Source organism: Bufo gargarizans, chromosome 11 (genome assembly GCF_014858855.1).
Source record: "Bufo gargarizans isolate SCDJY-AF-19 chromosome 11, ASM1485885v1, whole genome shotgun sequence".
Classification (NCBI taxonomy): domain Eukaryota; kingdom Metazoa; phylum Chordata; class Amphibia; order Anura; family Bufonidae; genus Bufo; species Bufo gargarizans.
The window spans coordinates 63,856,023-63,874,188 of record NC_058090.1 but is presented as its reverse complement, the minus strand read 5'-3'; the positions used below and the strand labels follow the sequence as shown (position 1 = coordinate 63,874,188).

The 18,166-nt window shown below is 41.7% G+C and overlaps 1 protein-coding gene across 1 annotated transcript in view; it reads left to right on the top strand.

The window, feature by feature from the left end:
* NPAS3 (neuronal PAS domain protein 3) overlaps window positions 1-18,166 on the top strand; it is a 600,688-nt gene that overhangs the window by 374,594 nt on the left and 207,928 nt on the right. Inside the window, exon 5 of the mRNA XM_044272150.1 lies at window positions 13,277-13,366. Coding sequence (XP_044128085.1) covers window positions 13,277-13,366 — 90 coding nt within the window. The remainder of the gene's footprint in view (window positions 1-13,276; window positions 13,367-18,166) is intronic.

The following is an 18,166-nucleotide window of genomic DNA, read 5'->3' as shown; positions in this document are numbered from 1 at the left end:
GGATGTTATAAAGATTGAGAGTTAATCTTCATATAGTCTTTCCTTAGACAAATGCGTTCTGCTCACTGATAACTCACATGAATGCAGTTGTTGGTAGATCTCAGTATACACAGAATTAGAGGTGGATGTTATGGCCCGATTAGACTGCATGATTTCTGGACAATTATCAGGCATACAAGCACTAGTTCCCGATAACTGGCCTGTAAAATTGAGTAGCCAATCAGCCGATGAACGAGCAAACGTTCATGAGCAAGTGCCTCCAGCACACAACTGTACCAGTTTTGGGCCATGCAGATCCGCAAAATACGGACTTGGTCCATCTGCATCCCCCAATTTTCACGGGATCCTCTGTATAAAAGCCTATTCTTTTCCGCAGAATGGGCAAGAATAGGGATCTGGCCGCACGGATGTGGTCCACAAAAAAGCGGACAGCACATTTTGTGGACCCATAGAAATGAAAGGGTCCGTGTCTGAACTGCAAAAAATGAGGATCGGACACTCGCCAAAAATATGGTTGTGTACATCAGGCCTTAAAGGTGAGAGGTGGTAAATCACTGTCAGTGTAACAATGTGATAAAGCAATTTTAACCTCTTACTGGCCAGTTAATATTTTCAACCTATTGCCTCTCCATAACTTTTTAGTTTTTTCATTGACATGGCTGTATACATATACAGGTGTATATATTTCAAACTGATGGGGATACCTAATAAGTATAGATAGATGAAAGATAGGTATTTTCTTTTTCAATTTAAAAAAATAAAAAATTAATTAAATGTATTACATTGTTTTAGAATCCCATAAGGAATTACTGATTACAATATTATTTTATACTTATGATGTAGCTTAGTCCTGTATCTAATAAATGATGCTGTGTCTCTGTGGCACAGGCAGGGGCGTAACTACCATAGCGGCAGACCATGCGACTGCTATGGGGCCCAGGGCAAGAGGGGGCCTAGTCTTAGTTGGGATCATCTCCTCTTCTACTGGGGGTGAACACTTGAGTCAGGACTCTACCCTGTACAGAAACAACTTTTAGCAAATGAAGCAGTGGAAAAATGGCCCAAGGGTCATTGAAAAGGGTTTAGACAGAAACCCTTCCGTCCTATGTAGGGGCCCGGTTTGATCCTTGCTATGGGGCCCTTAGTTCTCTATGTACGCCACTGGGCACAGGCTGTGGCTTGGGCAGCAGGATTACTGAACCAACAGCCCTGCAATTCTTTCTAGGTCCCCAAGGCTGACTGCTGATGGCTGGGACCCAACCAGAGGAGGAGTCCCCTATGGTCATGTAGTGTTCACAGTCTATGGTAATCAAAAGGTTAACAGTTGGGATTGGAGCTGATGACCTATTTATTTATTTTATGCACTACCATATTCCGCAGCGCTTTACAGACATTAGCACCAAGCTGTCCCCAATGGGGCTCACAATCTGAATTCCCTATCAGTATGTCTGAAGGAAACACCCACACACAGGGAGAACATATAAACTCCATGCAGGTGTTGTCCTTGGTCGGATTCAAACCTAGGACCCCAGGTATCTGACTGGTGGGGTTTTGACCCCCACCAATCAGCTGTGTGAGAAGGTTGTGGTGCTCCTATGAGGGCTTTCTCGCACATTACCCTAGGCCAGTGATATCATGCTCATTGCTACAGTTGTCAATCAGTTCCCTTTCACTGCCTTTCCTAAAATTGCAGTGTGGATTGGAGTTAGACTAGGGACCAGTGGCATGGCTATAGGAGAAGCAACTGTTGCAACTGCTACTTCAATAACTTTACTTAACTCCTTAATGACCAAGCTTCTTTTTTTTCAATTTTTCATCATTGCCTACCAAGAGTTATATCTTTTAAAATCGATGTAATTATATGAGGGCTTGTTTTTTGTGGTACAAGTTGCAGTTTTTAATAGGACCATTTTGGGGAACACATAACTGATTAACTTTCATTAACTCTTTCGGCAGAGGGGTTTTTACATTATAAATTTTGCAGTAGTTCATTTTCTGCCATAAAAAAACATGATAACTTTATTCTCTGGATCAGTACGATTACAGTGATACCAAATACGCATAGTGGCTGTGTCAGCTTAAAAAGTAAATTTAAAAGTGGACTAAAGGTGGCCAACCCCTATAAAATAATAATGCGAGTCCTGTTTAAAGTGGTTGTCTAAGTTATATGTACTTATGGTAATGTGGGTTATAACTTAATTAAAAACACTTTTGTAATTTACTGTCTTTATTTATTATGCGGTGTTCCTGTAGGGCCGATGGCGTTCATGTGACCCCCGACGTCCTCCACCAGGCTCCTGTGCTGACGTTTTGTGTACAAACTTAAACCTACCCTAGGGAGTGGCCTGGTTCTGTACACGAAACGTCAGAGCCTGTGGCCCGCCCGCCTCTCTCTGATCTGGCTGCCGGCCGGCTCATGTGAGGGATCGCGCATACCAGTTCCGGGAGCCTTGTGAAAGCGCATTGAGAAACTGGCGATCGGACCCCAAAGCCACGCCCCAAGACCACACACACACAAGTAAGTCCATGCCCATGATTGAATATATATATATATATATAAACTTCCAAAGTGGGGCAGCACTCCTCCAATACAGAAATTCCAGGTACATAAATATAAAAAGAATTCCACGGCACACCTTCTGTAAACGGTGAATTTGTCTTTATTGACATGACACAGCAGTGACGTTTCGGTCCCCTCACAGAACCTTTCTGCACTTCCACCTAGGGTTGGGTGATATACAGGTGTTCACGATATACCGCGGTATAAAAAAAACCGCGATATGGCGATATCGCTGTTTCCTAATTACTGCAGTATTTTGTGACGTCATTGAAGTGGTCATGTGAGCTGACCGCTTCTAAATCTGCGTCTGCCCGTCCCTGCACCTTGCATAGCGCTGAGTACAAACACATTACTTCCCCTCCCTCTCTGGAGAGACTTTTCCTGCGGCTGCCTTGCTCGTGTGCTCTGAAGAAATTGCAAACGTATTACTTCCCGCAGCGGCCTCCCCCGGCTCTCCCTCCTCCTTGCTCCCATATTCAAATCTCCGCCCACCGACATCTCATGTCAGAATCAGAGCACACAAGCGAGGCAGCAGTGGGAAAAGTCTCTCCAGACTCCCTCCGCACAACAGTTCGCCACTTCGCCCGACTCCTGGCCTGCGAGGAGTGTCCAGGCAGAGGAACAGGAGAGAGTGAGAGATCCCTAAAAAGCATAGAATAGTGTCAGCACATTGATCTATTATAGCAGGCATTAGGGAATAATGAGTCACATGAGTCCCCCAAACATGAGCAACATCTCCTTGTGGCCCCTGCCCCCTACAGTATAACGTCTCCTTGAGGCCCCCATACAGTATAACATCTCCTTGTCGCCCCCATACAGTGGGAGAGGTGGAAATGTGGGAAGACATTACACTGGGTGATAGCTAGACTACCCTCAGTTAGTCTTCTTGGACGATGAAGAGGAGGAGGAGAAGGAGACGGTTGCCTCCGCTACAGAGGGTAGTACCCATGGAAGTTTAATTCCATCTGTTCAGCAGTGGGTGGGTAGAAGAGGAGGAAGAGGATGAGGAGATTGAGAGTGATCCTCCTGATGACGACAGCGAAGTCTTAACAGTTGGTACTCTGGCACACATGGCTGACTTCATGTTAGGCTGCCTTTCCTGCGACCCACGCATTATACGCATATATATAATAAATAATATATATTTCCCACTTAATCTATTGGCCTGTTGAAGGGGGGTGGAAGAAAGAGAAGGGTATACATAAAGGATATTCCCCCAAACAACATACATACAGTATACTTGTAAAAAGTGTGTGTGTATTTACAAACATATATGAATTCCTTATAGACACAAGTACGTTCAGAACCATTCACAAATAAATAGATAAATAGATAAATAGTGGATACGTGTATAAATGCACACTCCAATGGGAAAGGCCTTAAAGGGAAGAATGAATAGATGAATAAATGAATTGTTAGATACATACATGAATGGATTAAATTACATTTATGTGTGGGATTATTAGATTGGAGGATTGTTGATTGGTATTCCCCTGGGTTATTCCCCATGTTTGGTCACCTGAATTTGCCTGGTAATAAGGAAAATAATGGAACTGAAGATAGAAATATGAATAAGAATAAAATAAAAAGAGATAAAATAAAAATAATAAAAAGTAAAAATGGATGTATGAACATATATCCAGTCGGTGTAGAGATTGTTAGTCGGTTATCTGGTGTGTGCTCCATAACCGTTATTATTAATAATGACTGTATTCCATGGTTTTATTTAGGCCGAATGGAGCCGGGGGTACCTGGTTTAATGCTCGGGTTCTCCCATTGACTTCCATTATACTCGGGTGCTCGGTCGAACACCTGAACATCCCGAAGTGTTTGGCTCGATCAACACTAATAGTCACACATAGCATAGGTTCTAATCCTCCTTCCATAGAAGTTCTGCAGTTACATTGTAGCACAGCTCATCTAAACATTTGTATTTGTATCCCAAGTAAGTATATAGGTGTTTCACTCACTACAAACATGTGTCCTGTCAAATATGATTGCTCTGTACAAGTTTTACATACGTGAATTGTCATCTTACCTTTATTGATATTGGTATGTATATGGTACTGTTTATGTATTTAAATGTCTTATTGACCATGTATACTGATTTTCTTTGAACTTTTCTGATGATTCGTTCAATAAATCGAGTTAAAAAAAAAAAAAAGTATATAGGTGTTTGTCTTCATCAGCATCATTCGATTTTTGGCCATACCCAGCGAAAACAAGGGGGTCTTAAAGGGGTTTTGCTATGAAAAATCTACAGTTTTCAAACCAGCATCTGGATCTGAATACTTTTTAATTGCATGTAATTAAACATTTAGTATAGCCACTGAGATCTATATATATAAAGTATATGTGTGTGTATGTATGTTCCGCGATCACTCAAAAACGCAACTATCGATTTCAATGAAACTTGGTATACACATCCCTTGCTACCTGGAAATAAATTTTGTGGGGGTCATTCGCCCCTACACAGCAGCTGCATGGAGTTTGTATGCTCCAACAGTTTTTGCTACACACATGTTTCTCTGTAACTCAAAAACTCGTCCATCAATTTCTTCTAAACTCGGTACACATATCACTTACTATCTGGGAAAGGATACTGTGGAGGTAATATACCGGTACACAATGAGTTTGTCTGTCCCGATGTCTGTCTGTCTGTTCTTTTTGCGCGACCAAAGACTGGACCTATCTTCACCAAATTTGGCACACAAGTATATCAGGTGTCCGGCAAGGTTTTAGACCAGTCTCAGCTCTCTAGGACGTACCGTTCCTGAGATATTCAAAACAAATGACCTGCATTAGCCAATACAAGCCTGCAAGTCTTTCTCTTCATATCCCAACTGCCATACACACAGTCACATGTCCCTTATCAGCCAATAGAAGCTCGCAGGACCTTAGTCTCCACATACACAGATTTACTCCAGGTTTCCATAACAACCCAGCCATTTTTCTTCACTGCTGTAGGTCAGCTTTAGGCTAGGGCTACACGACGATATGTGTCGCGTGACAATAAGTTGCACTACACATAGGGCACAACTACACTGCTACATGTGTTGCACGACATGTGACATGCTGCAACGCGACATTCACAGAAAAATCCATCTTGGAAGGATTTTTTGTGACTGCCGTGAAAAAATTTTGAGACAAAATGTTGCGCAACATATGTCGTCATGTAGCCCTATCATTAAAGGGGCAGGGCGCTGTGGAGGTCACTGTTAAAATGGCGTTCACTATGGATGTTACTGTTAAGGGGACAGGCTGCTGTGGAGGCCACTGTTAAAGGGGCGGACACTGTGATGGTCACTGTTAAGAGGGCAGGGGCCACTATTACAGTGACAACTGCTGGGGGAGGTCACTGTTAAGGCAGCTGCGTTCTGTGGAGGTCACTGTTAAAGGGACTGGCCCCTGAGGAGGTTACTGTCAAGGGAGTGGGGTGCTGTGAAACTAATTGTTAAAGGGGCGGGCTGCTGTGAAGGTCAAAGTTAAGGGCATGGGCTGCTGTAGAGGTCCCATTTTAAAGTGGCGGGGCACTGTGGGGGATCAGTGTTAAGGGGTGGGGGATTGTGGAGTTCACTGTTAAAGGGGTGGGGTGCTGTAGAGGTCACTGTTATGGGGGATACTGTCGATTATCTTTTAACGACACACACAGATGAAATGAAATAGATGAAATATACCCATGTGAAGCCGGGTCCTTCTGCTAGTATTCAATAAAATGTATCTGTATTGCGCTACCTGCTGTTAGTTTTTTTTCTTTCTTATTTTGTTGTTGTCTGACTCACTGAGATGGCCGATGCTCCGTTTCACCCTTAAGGGACACTGACAGGCCCAATTAGCATATTGAGTTATATATATCACAGTACAGGTCATATAAAGTGTATTAGAATCATGTAAGTATCCCCCCTGCCCACCTTATAAATACAGAAATATAAAGTTATATAACCTGCTTGTCCGGTCTCCAATCTGCCCAAGGGGCGGCGTTTCATCTGAAAATGCGCCCAGCCAGCCGCTTCCAACTGCCGTTCTGAAGCCCCGCCCAGCTCATCAATATTCATCGTTCGTGTGTAATCTTCTGCGCCTGCGCCCCGCCGTGGTTAGATCGCGCCTGCGTACACACCCTGCCTGCGTCCCCGAGCCTCTGCCTCATGCGCATGCACCTGAAGCGCTGCTGCTATGAACAGTGTCTGGCGCATGCGCATGAGGCAGAGGCTCGGGGACGCAGGCAGGGTGTGTACGCAGGCGCGATCTAACCACGGCGGGCGCAGGCGCAGAAGATTGGCTGGGCGCATTTTCAGATGAAACGCCGCCCCTTGGGCAGATTGGAGACCGGACAAGCAGGTTATAAAACTTTATATTTCCGTATTTATAAGGTGGGCAGGGGGGATACTTACATGATTCTAATACACTTTATATGACCTGTACTGTGATATATATAACTCAATATGCTAATTGGGCCTGTCAGTGTCCCTTTAAACTGCCCCCTGAACTGTGATAGGGAGAGAGCTTCAGCAGAAAGGTCACACACCCTAGGCTGCAGCAGAAAGTACACACCCCTGAAGCTGTCTGCTTGATATTAATCTAGCATTACAATTGGAGCAATAAATGGGCAGATCTCTAGACCCATGTGAGATACACGGCTGGTTCTAGCTTTGTTAGAAAGAGATTGTCATGTTCTGTATGATGTCTGATTTCATTTTTTACATTAATTATGGAATAATATGGTAACCAGTAATGACCATTGTTGGGCTGAGGTATTTGAAGACACCTGTAGCACACACAATACTGTGTCAAATATTTCCTGCAAGAATTTGATACATTTGCTGCTTGTGAAGGATTAAGGTTGAGGAAGTCACCTCCAAACGTGAGACCTTTCTGTAGATATTCGGTGAATATACCTGTGGCTAAGACAAGTTTGAAAGTGTTAATGCCTCGCTGCTGTGTTTTGAACCAAATCATAAATGATACCTACGTTGGTGAAAATGATTGCAAGTCGAACTGAAAATGTGCATGAATGATAAATGGTGCTTTTCATCAGCATATTTATGCTAGTCACCATTGACCTTGATTATTTTGTGAAATGGACTAGCATTTCTAGGCACAAATACAGGAGAAAAACATTTGTCAAGCATATGAAAATTCACATTGGAAAAACTATTTTAAAATGATGATACAAATATTAATTTCTTTGGTAGCTTGTATTCATAGATATGCAGTTGTGTTAAAAAAAAAATATCAAGAATTCTAGAATCTAGAATTAATAAATGAGTGCTATATGCTGTTTGCTAGCCTCATTCTCTTGCAGGCAACAGAGGCTTTTCAATTCAATATAGGAAATGTAGGAGACTTGTATTAGGCTACTTTCACATTAACATTTTCCTTTCCAGTTTCATTTCTGTTTTCCATTTTCTTCATTTTCGATATAATACAACTAGATCTGTTCTGAACGGATGCAGCCAGTTGTATTATATGAACTCAAACGTTTTGCTGTGGTTTCGAGATCTCCTGCCATATCTCAAAACCGTACAGCATAACGCTGATTGTAGCCTTACTCCAGCTGTCTGCATCCTCCTTGCTGATACATTCGATAGATAGATAGATAGATAGATAGCCACCTAGATAGACAGATACCAAAATAATTCCAAGCTTGTGAGCAGCACAACAAATCACGTAAAGGTTGGGTGCGTGCTGTTATAGGAGCTAGCCAGTCTCCAAGAACATAAAAAGAGTAGTCTACGGCACTTCCACAAGTAAAATAAAGATGTGGCTTTATTCACCAAAGCAACGTTTCAGTCTGCACACTGGAACCTTTTTCAAGCTTTGGTGAATAAAGTCACATCTTTACTTTACTGTACTTGTGGAAGTGTCATGGACTACTCTTTTTAGATAGATAGAATAGAATGTGGTGCGATTTTCACACATGGTTGCTAGGAGATGATTGGGATGGGGACCCGATCATTATTATTTTCTGTTATAAGGGAAAATAATAGCATTCTTAATACAGAATGCTTAGTAAAATAGAGATGGAGGGGTTAAAAAAATAAATCAATGTTCGGGTCTGGGTACCAAACATGCAGATTTTTCTCACGCACGTTCAAAAACGCATTAAAACGCTTTCCAGTCGCACCCGCATCCTATCCAGCCCTCACAAGCGACGCCCGTGTGAAAGGCCTTAGATGGACGTAGATAGGCTGCAATTCCTCAAGGAAGATAGGCAAATCTTCCACTCCTCGATAATTCCAAAAAACGAGGTAGCACACCGACATCAAGTGAAACAGGTGGTGACCCAATTTATTCCCAGGCAATATTCCCAGCCTGGGAATAAATTGGGTCACCGCCTGTTTCACTTGATGTCGGTGTGCTGCCTCTTTTTTTATTTTTTATTATTAGATAGATAGATATTAGATACTGTAGATAGAACTCCATTTTTCCCGGTCCTGTGATGACAGCAGCTGTGGTGCTGATTCTAGCGGTGAATCAGAGTACTGAGAGGGATTGGGCTTTAGAAAGGCATTGCACATTAACATTAGGATATAAGTGTGCTGTAAAGCTCTTATTTATTTTCCTATTACTTTTTTCACAAGGAATACACTTTAACCCCTTAAGGATCTTGTCATTTTTCACCTTAAGAACCAGCCATTTTTTGCAAATCTGACATGTGTCACTTTATGTGGTAATAAATGTTAAATGCTTTTAGTTATCCAGGCCATTCTGAGATTGTTTTCTCGTCACATATTGTACTTCATGATAGTGGTAAAATTTAGTGTTTTTTTTTTATTTATAAATAAAATACCAAATTTACCAAAAAGTTGGAAAAAGTAGCAAATTTCAAAATATCTATTTCTCTACTTATATAATAGACAGTAATAACTCCAAAATTAGTTATTACTTTACATGTCCCATATGTCTACTTCATTTTTGGATCATTTTGTGAATGCCATTTTATTTGTTGGGGAAGTTAGAAGGCAAATCTTGAAATTTTTCAGAACATTTCCAAAACCCACTTTTTAAGGACCAGTTCAGGTCTGATGTCACTTTGTGAGGCTTACATAATAGAAACCACCCAAAAATGACCCCATTCTAGAAACTACACCCCTCAAGGTATTTAAAACTGATTTTACCAACTTTGTTAATCCTTTAGGTGTTCCACAAGAATTAATGTAAAATGGAGATGAAATTTCAGAATTTTACTTTTTGGGCAGATTTTCCATTTTAATAATTTTTTTCCACTAACAAATCAAGGGTTAACAGCCAAACAAAACGTAATATTTATTGCCCTGATTCTGTAGTTTACAGAAACACCCCATATGTGGTCGTAAACTGCTGTACGGCCACACGGCAGGGCGCAGAAGTAAAGGAACTCCATATGGTTTTTGGAAGGCAGATTTTACTGGAATAATTTTAAGCTGCCATGTCACATTTGAAGCCCCCCTGATGCACCCCTAGAATAGAAACTCAAAAAAATTACCCCATTTTCGAAACTACGGGATAAGGTGGCAGTTTTGTTGGTACTGTTTTAGGGTACATATGATTTTTGGTTGCTCTATATTAGACGTTTTGTGAGGCAACATTTATATTTTTTGTTATTTACAGGTTAGATCATGTGGTATTTTTATAGAGCAGGTTGTTACGGACGCAACAACGCCAAATATGACAAATATGTTTGCTTTACATAATAAACCATTTTTGAAAAAATTATTTTTTTAGTATCTCCATATTTTGAAAGCCATAGTTTTTTTTTTTAATTTTGGTTGACTGTCTTATGTAGGGTCTAATTTTTTTCAGTATGAGATGACGGTTTGATTGGTACTATTTTAGGGTGCATATGACTTTTTGATCGCTTGGCATTACACTTTTTGTGATGTAAGGTGACATAAAATGGCTTTTTTGACACACTTTTTAAATTTATTTTTACAGTGTCCACCTGAAGTCAAGTGATATTTTTATAGAGCAGGTTGCTACGGATGCGGCAATACCTATCATGTATACTAATATGTATACTTTATTTATTTAAGTTTTACACAATATTATGATTTTTGAAACAAAAATAAAAAAATCATGTTTTAGTTTCTCCATAGTAGAGACATATTTTTTTTTATTTTTTGGGCGATTGTCTTAGGTAGGGGCTGATTTTTTTGCAGGATGAGATGACGCTTTGATTGGCACTATTTTGGGGTGTATATGACTTTTTGATCACTTGCTATTACACTTTTTGTGATGTAAGGTGACAAAATATGGCTTTTGACATTTTTTTTTATTTTTTTTACATTGTTCACCTGAGGAGTTAGGTCATGTGGTATTTGTATAGAGCAGGTTGTTACGGACGTGGCAAAATCTAATATGTCAACTTTTTTTTATTTATTTTTTACATTTAACACAATAAAAGCACTTTTGAAACAAATAAATCATGTTTTAGTGTCTCTGTAGTCTGAGAGCTATAGTTGTTTTTATTTTTTAGGCTATTGTCTTAGGTAGGGGCTCAATTTTTGCGGGATAAGGTGACGGTTAGACTGGTACTATTTTGGGGGGCATACGCCTTTTTGATCGCTTGGTGTTGCACTTTTAGTGATGTAAGTTGACAAAAATTGCTTTTTTAGCACAGTTTTTATTTTTATTTTTTGACGGTGTTCATCTGAGGGGTTAATTCATGCCACAGCGCGTGGACCCGATAGATGAGGTGAGGGAGCACGATTTGGTCAGCGCTGATCACGGCATATGAGGGGTTAATCCACTAGCATCAGCGTTATCACTGATGCTGGTGGATGCAGCACCGCACGCGGGGGGAGGAAGGACCGGAGGACGAGAATGTTCGTCCTGGGGCACTAAGTACTGGCATTTTAGGACGAGCATTCTCGTCCTGGGTCCTTAACGTGTTAAGATATTAAAAGAGTCATCCAGTTTTGGATAGAATATCACTGTTACACCTTAATTCACCATATAAAGTCTATAAAGATCTTTTACCCATATGTTCATAGCACTAGGTGCCGGAAGTTTCATACTGTTCTTTCTTGTAGCCCTTATGAATGTTCACTTGTCATGGTTACGGGCTAACAGATGAAAAGATCATTAGACAGATCTTCATATTGACTTTTGCCATATCTGCTCTTAAAGGCCTTTTACACGAACGATATGGATTGTGTCCGGCTGCATTCAGTGAAAAATCGCAAGTTCAGTCAATTCAATCTGCAATTGTGTTCAGGGTTTGCTTTTTTCCCGCATGGGTGCAGTCAGTTTAGATGCGTTTTTCACATGCATGAAAAAAAAAAAAAAATGAAGATTTACAAACAACATCTCCTAGCAGCCATCCATGAAAAACGCATTTTGTCTGGATGCAATGCGTTTTTCACTGTAGCCCCATTCACTTCTATGGGGCCAGGGCTGCGTGAAAAACACTGAATATAGAACATGCTGCGATTTTCACGCAAAGCAGAACTGATGCATTAAAAACAATGCTCATGTGCACAGAGGCATAGAAATGAATGGGTCAGGATTCAGTGTGGGTTCACTACACGCATCGCACCTGCGCAGGAAACTAGCTTGTGTGAAAGGGGTCTTACTATTAAAGCAAGCCTCCATTTTATCCTAAAACCTGTACGTAACAGAGGGAATGCATAGTTAAATTATATGGTGCCCTTGTATTCATTTTGCCACGGATGAGCCGATTTTATGTTCTCCTTGCGTTCACTTGAAATGGCTGCCAGCTGTCAGTCTACCCAATAGACGGTGCTCTTTTTTCTAGTCTGGGACAATCTCCCTGCTCTCGGATGGATTAGTGGTGATGCTGTCATAGCACAGTGTGCATAGGTTTCTTATAAGGACTTTTTACCGCAGTCCTAGATCTCTGAATGGCAAATTTGCATACTTATAGTGCAGTGTAGAAAACAGTAGTTATATCACTTAATAACTAGAGGTATTTTGCTTTCCAACAGTAGCAAAGCTGAGGAACAGCTCCTATAGGATCTGTAATGGTAGTCATATTGCCAAAAATGTATTTTAAAAGCAATAGATTGTCCAAGGTAAATAAAGATAATTTAAAGATGATTAAGACAAAAATATCATACAGTATACTCCCTCTTTACTCCAGCGTTGTTGTCTGCAGCATTCCTTCAGTACTCTATTTCCAAACAGCAGCGGCAATGGCACGTGACCACTACAGCCAATCACTGCCCTCAGTTGTCTACATCAGAGGACAGTGATATAGTGCTGGGGTGCGTGGCACAGTAGTTGGTGATTTGGCACCTCACCACTGCAGCCCGTCACTGTAGAGCACCACAGACAATGGTGCTGGAGAAAGGGGCGAGTATATTATGTATGACATTGTAGGGGATGTCTGAGATTTTTGATGATCTCACACAACACCTTTAATCTATATGTGCTTTTTGTTGGAGTCTGGTTTGCCCCTGCATCAGAATCTGATCTAATTGCTAATATGTTCAGCAGTTTTGTGCATTCTCTCTGCTTGTGCTCCCTCTTCTGATTATGTGCAGAACTGTCTAAAATTTCATTTTCAGCTTAATGGTTTTATGCATTTGTCTCTCTATGTATTACTGTCTTTGCTCCTCCAGTGACTGTGTGCATTGTCTCTGTATAACTGTACTTTCCTTTTGTGTACCACAATTCCCCTTTCTTTTCCTCTGTTTGGCTGTCTCCTTCCTGTTTTCCTGCCTGTTTCCTCCCTGCCTCTCCGTTTGTGACTGTCTCTTGTTCTTTTCCCTGCAGTCTCTGGACGGATTTGTATTTGCACTAAACCAGGAAGGAAAATTTTTGTACATTTCGGAGACTGTGTCCATCTACCTTGGCTTGTCTCAGGTGAGTGTCCCTCATCTGTCTCTTCACGCTTAGAGCATCACGACCTACCTGTCAAATTATTTTTATTTATTTATTTTTGCAAAAAATGGGAAGTGCATCTGAAACATTACAGTTACCAAGTTCATAAAAGTAATAGTAATTATTTACTATAATCTGCAACTATGGATCTGTCACCTATGCCAACTGGAGGTATACGGGCGTCCCGGATTTGCTCCAGATGCGTCGGGTGTGCATTGCAGGATAACCGCACAAGTTGGCACGCAATTCAGTTCAGTCAGTTTTTACTGCGATTGCGTTCCGATGTTCAGTTTTTATCGCATGGGTGCAATGCGTTTTGCACGCGCGTCATAAAAAACTCAATGTGGTACCCAGACCCGAACCCGGACTTTTTCACTGAAACCGGCATAGTCTTCTTTCTTCATCTTTCAGGACCTGTAAAAGGACCTTTGATGATGTAATCGCGCTCGCCACGTGGTGAGCGCAGTGACGTCAGTGCAGGTCCTGCTGAATGAAGATATAAATCTTCTATCTTCATTCAGCAGGACCTGCGCTGACGTCATCACGCTCACCACGTGGTGAGCGCGATTACATCATCAAAGGTCCTTTTGCAGGTCCTGAAAGATGAAGAAAGAAGACGATGCCGGCTGTGCGAACAACAAGGTGAGGTGAGTTAATTTTTATTTATTTTTTAACCCCTGAAGCCACATTTTACTAAGCATTCTGTATTAAGAATGCTATTATTTTCACTTATAACCATGTTATAAGGGAAAATAATACAGTAAATTGACTTTTATCAATTTACTAACATTATCTCCTAGCAACCGATGCATGAAAATCGCATTGCACCCACACTTGCTTGCGGATGCTTGCGATTTTCACGCATCCCCATTCATTTCTATGAGGCCTGCGTTACATGAAAAACGCAGAATATAAAACATGCTGCGATTTTCACTCAATGCACAAGTGATGCGTGAAAATCACCGCTCATCTGCACAGCCCCATTGAAGTGAATGGATCCGGATTCAGTGCAGGTGCAATGCGTTCACCTCACGCATTGCACCCACGCAGAATTCTCGCCCGTGTGAAAGGGGCCTATGTGTTCTGGGCTGAATTAATATTCATGAGGCTGCAGATTATCATTTTATTAAGTATGGAGCCAGTAAGGTCTGTGGTACGGTTTCCTAAACCTTTTTCCATGGGGAAACCCCAAAGATGAATATTCATATGTTGAACTATGGGTCAGAAAAAGAGAATAGCAGGAGTATAATTCAATTACTGCGATTTTACTGACAAGGAAATTTGCTAACTTACACCTCAGAACGAAATGTGTGTCTGCATGGCATTTACTGGCCTGGCAATAATGGCACTAATGAGTACCAATGCGACCATTGTCTGAAATGAGACTAACCCCTTTAAGAATAACTGGTTTATAGAATTGTTGAAGGTTGAACTTGATGGAGCTATATCTTTTTTCAACCTGTGTAACTATGAACAGAAAGTTTGGTCCAGAAAATAACCAGTTTTATGTAAAACCCCATGGTGGTTCTCCAGTGTTTTGGCCGATTATCTGGAACGAACGTTCATACCAACGCTCATTCCTGATAATTCGCCCATGTAAAGGTGTCACACATAAACCGATGAATGAACGAAAGGCTTGTTCATCGGGTGCAATGATTGTTAGTGCAGACATCGGAATCAGCAGATTGTGCTGTGTGAACCACTCTCTGCTGTCCAGTACAATGAATCTGGATGAGGATGAATGATGGCAGTAGAGGTGATCGCTGCATGTAACCTCCACTGACGAGCAGGCAATTGTCAGGAAGGAATGCTTCTTTTCTGACAATTGTCGGCTCATTGGTGCTATATAAATGCGCCCTCAGTGTTTTTAGCATTCCGCTTTTTCACATGTGCCTTTGTTGTCTCATTAATGACTACGTGCACTTTTTAGCTCATGGCTAAGTTCCAAGCTGACTTTGCAATTTTTTTTTTTAAAGATTACTCATTTCGATTGCTGTCAAAATGTTGTGTTTTCATTGTGCATTTCCATGTATCCACACTGTACTTGTATGTATCCATACATACCTATTGTTACTTACCCTTTGTTCATCACTGTTATGTTTGTGATTATCTCATAGTGATGAGCAGCTGAAAGGTGGTGCTGTGGGCTCTACCCCTATTTAACCTACTGCTTGCTTGGTCTCAGTGGGTTCTTGCTCTTTGCCTGGTGTGACCTGGGAGAGGGCAGCAAAGTCTTAGCCAGTTGTCCCTGGTGTCCTATTATTGGCTGTTCCTAGTAAAGCTGTGTGCTGTGGGATCTGACACGGTCACTGCTGTCTGCTCACCTATCCCATTAAATAAGAGTGGGTAGAGAGGTGTCTGTGGTGCATTTTAATATCACTAAAATACCAAAATAGGTCCCACCTGCTTCTCTGCAGTTCATGCAGGAACGAGCATTTATTCACATACAGATTATAGTCAAATATTTGGATGATATTTCAGTCCCTTCTGCCTCTTTGTATTGTCATTTTACATAATTGTCATTTGGTGTTTTTCCATTAACTCTAATGCATTGACACACCATGGAGTGCTCTGGAGTATTGCTCTGAGGAAAAATAAGAACCATCTTCAATTAGGTTGTGTGGAATAGTCTGCCAGTCTGCCACTTTCTGAAAGATGCTTTGTGTGCATAGGAATATGAAGTAGTAATGAGCTTCTTGGTAAGGCGCAACAATTGTCATATCAAGTAATGTACCTTATATATATTATATTGTTATTCTTGTGTTTGGTCAGTTTGTTTCTCTAAGGACAAAGCATGTTCTGAACCATCACGACGCATTAGACACTTTCACAGAATAGATAAAAACTCATTTTTCTGTGTTGTACAGATTTGACTGGATATAATTTTGTTACATCCTCCTAAATTATTTCCCCCAAATAACCAGCCAATATACAAAAAATACTATTCCTATTTGTTGAATGTCATTTTTATGGCATACTTTTATTTCAGCAGTTTCAACAATTTAGTACCGGGAACATATAGAAAATGGTAGTACCCCCTGTATATATTGGCATGTATATTGGTTTTTAATCTGATGAAGGGTCCAGTATGGCCCTGAAATGCATAATTCCTGCCTATAAAGATTTTCTAATTCTATTCAACTCAGTTTGGTCCTTCTGATCCACCGACAGCATTACGATTTTTCTACATATTCCTGGATCTAACGTTCAGCATGACAGCAGCCGCTGTGGTGGTTCTATAGATACTCTCCACAGGGTGCTGGGCCTCCAATACAACTGTTTGAGGTGACCACCCCAACTTCTGGTAACAGCCCTGGTGGTCCTCACTGTTTGCTTCTCTTTTCTAGTGCATAAATTAAGAAAATGTCTTAACATCATTTTTAGTAGCCCATGAAAGTGACGTTATAATGTGGCAATGTAATGATAAACTAGTTGCATAAGAGCAATGGGATATCTTATAATCTTGCTGTAAGATAGTAAGCAGGTTATAATCCAGAAATATCATAATGGGCATGTTTTATTATAATCCAGCAATATGGTGGGTTATCCAGAAATATGATAGCAGATTAGAATCCAGCAATGTGAGTTTATCGTAATGCAGTAGTGAGATCACGAGTGGAGTATGCCAATAGTAGACTTATTGACCGACCAAGTGACCACTGAAACAGTGTTACTTTCTTTCTGAGTAAAGCCTCTTTTCATCCATACTGCTCAATGTCGCCTTCAGTAGGCAATATTTAAAGGGGGTATGTGTGCCACTGTTCCCCTGCTTACCACCACGTTCCAAGGCGCCGTGATCTGTGGCCAGAGCTTGCCATTCACCGCTGCAGCTCTGGGCTCTGTTTGTGTAGGTGCTGTGATTCTGAGGATCCGCTCCACAGTTGCATCTCAGCCCTGGCAAGCGTGCTTGCTGCTGTTTTTTTGCAGCACTTGTACCTGTGCCGCCTGCCCTGACCTCTTGCCTGTCTGAGTATGCCTCTGCCTCAACCTTCGGTCCTGCACTGTTGCTCCTGGTAACGACTCCGCCTGCCTGACTACGCCTGTACTTCTGGTACCTTTCTCAGGTACCTCCTGGTCCGCCTGGACCAGCTGCCTCATGTACCTATCTTCCTCAAGAGGTAGCGACCTGGTGTTCCCCTCGGGAAAGTCTATACCCACCATCAGGGGTATTGTGAAGAATCTGCGTCAGTTCTGGACTGGCACTCCAGTCAGATTCTGCATTGGGGTTCTTTCTACCTGCTTATCACAGGTCCGACCTGCTTCCTCGCCTACTGTACCTGAAGACCTACCTGGACGTCTGTAGGGGTATGTCAGTTTTGCAGATGTCTTCAGTAAGAAAGAGGCCAGGACCCTCCCTCCTCATCGTCCTTATGATTGTCCGGTTGACCTTCTGCCTGGTGCCACTCCTCTGCGCGGTCGAGTCTACCAACTCTAACTTCCTGAGACCCAAGCAATGTCTGATTACATCAAGGAGAATCTCAAGAGGGGGTTTATCCGGAAGTCTACTTCACCAGCCGGTGCCGGGTTCTTCTTTGTGCAGAAGAAAGATGGTTACAGCCCTGTATCGACTGTTGGAGTCTGAATAAGGTAACAGTCAAGAATCGATACCCTCTTCCGCTAATTTCCGAACTCTTTGACAGAATATGGGGAGCTAAAGTCTTCACAAAATTCGGCCTGCTCCACAGTAGCATCTCAGCCCTGGCCGCAGCATGCTTGCTGCAGTTTTTTTGCAGCACTTCCTTGAGGGCTAGCGCACGTCACTTCCTGGGTGTTATGGGTTAG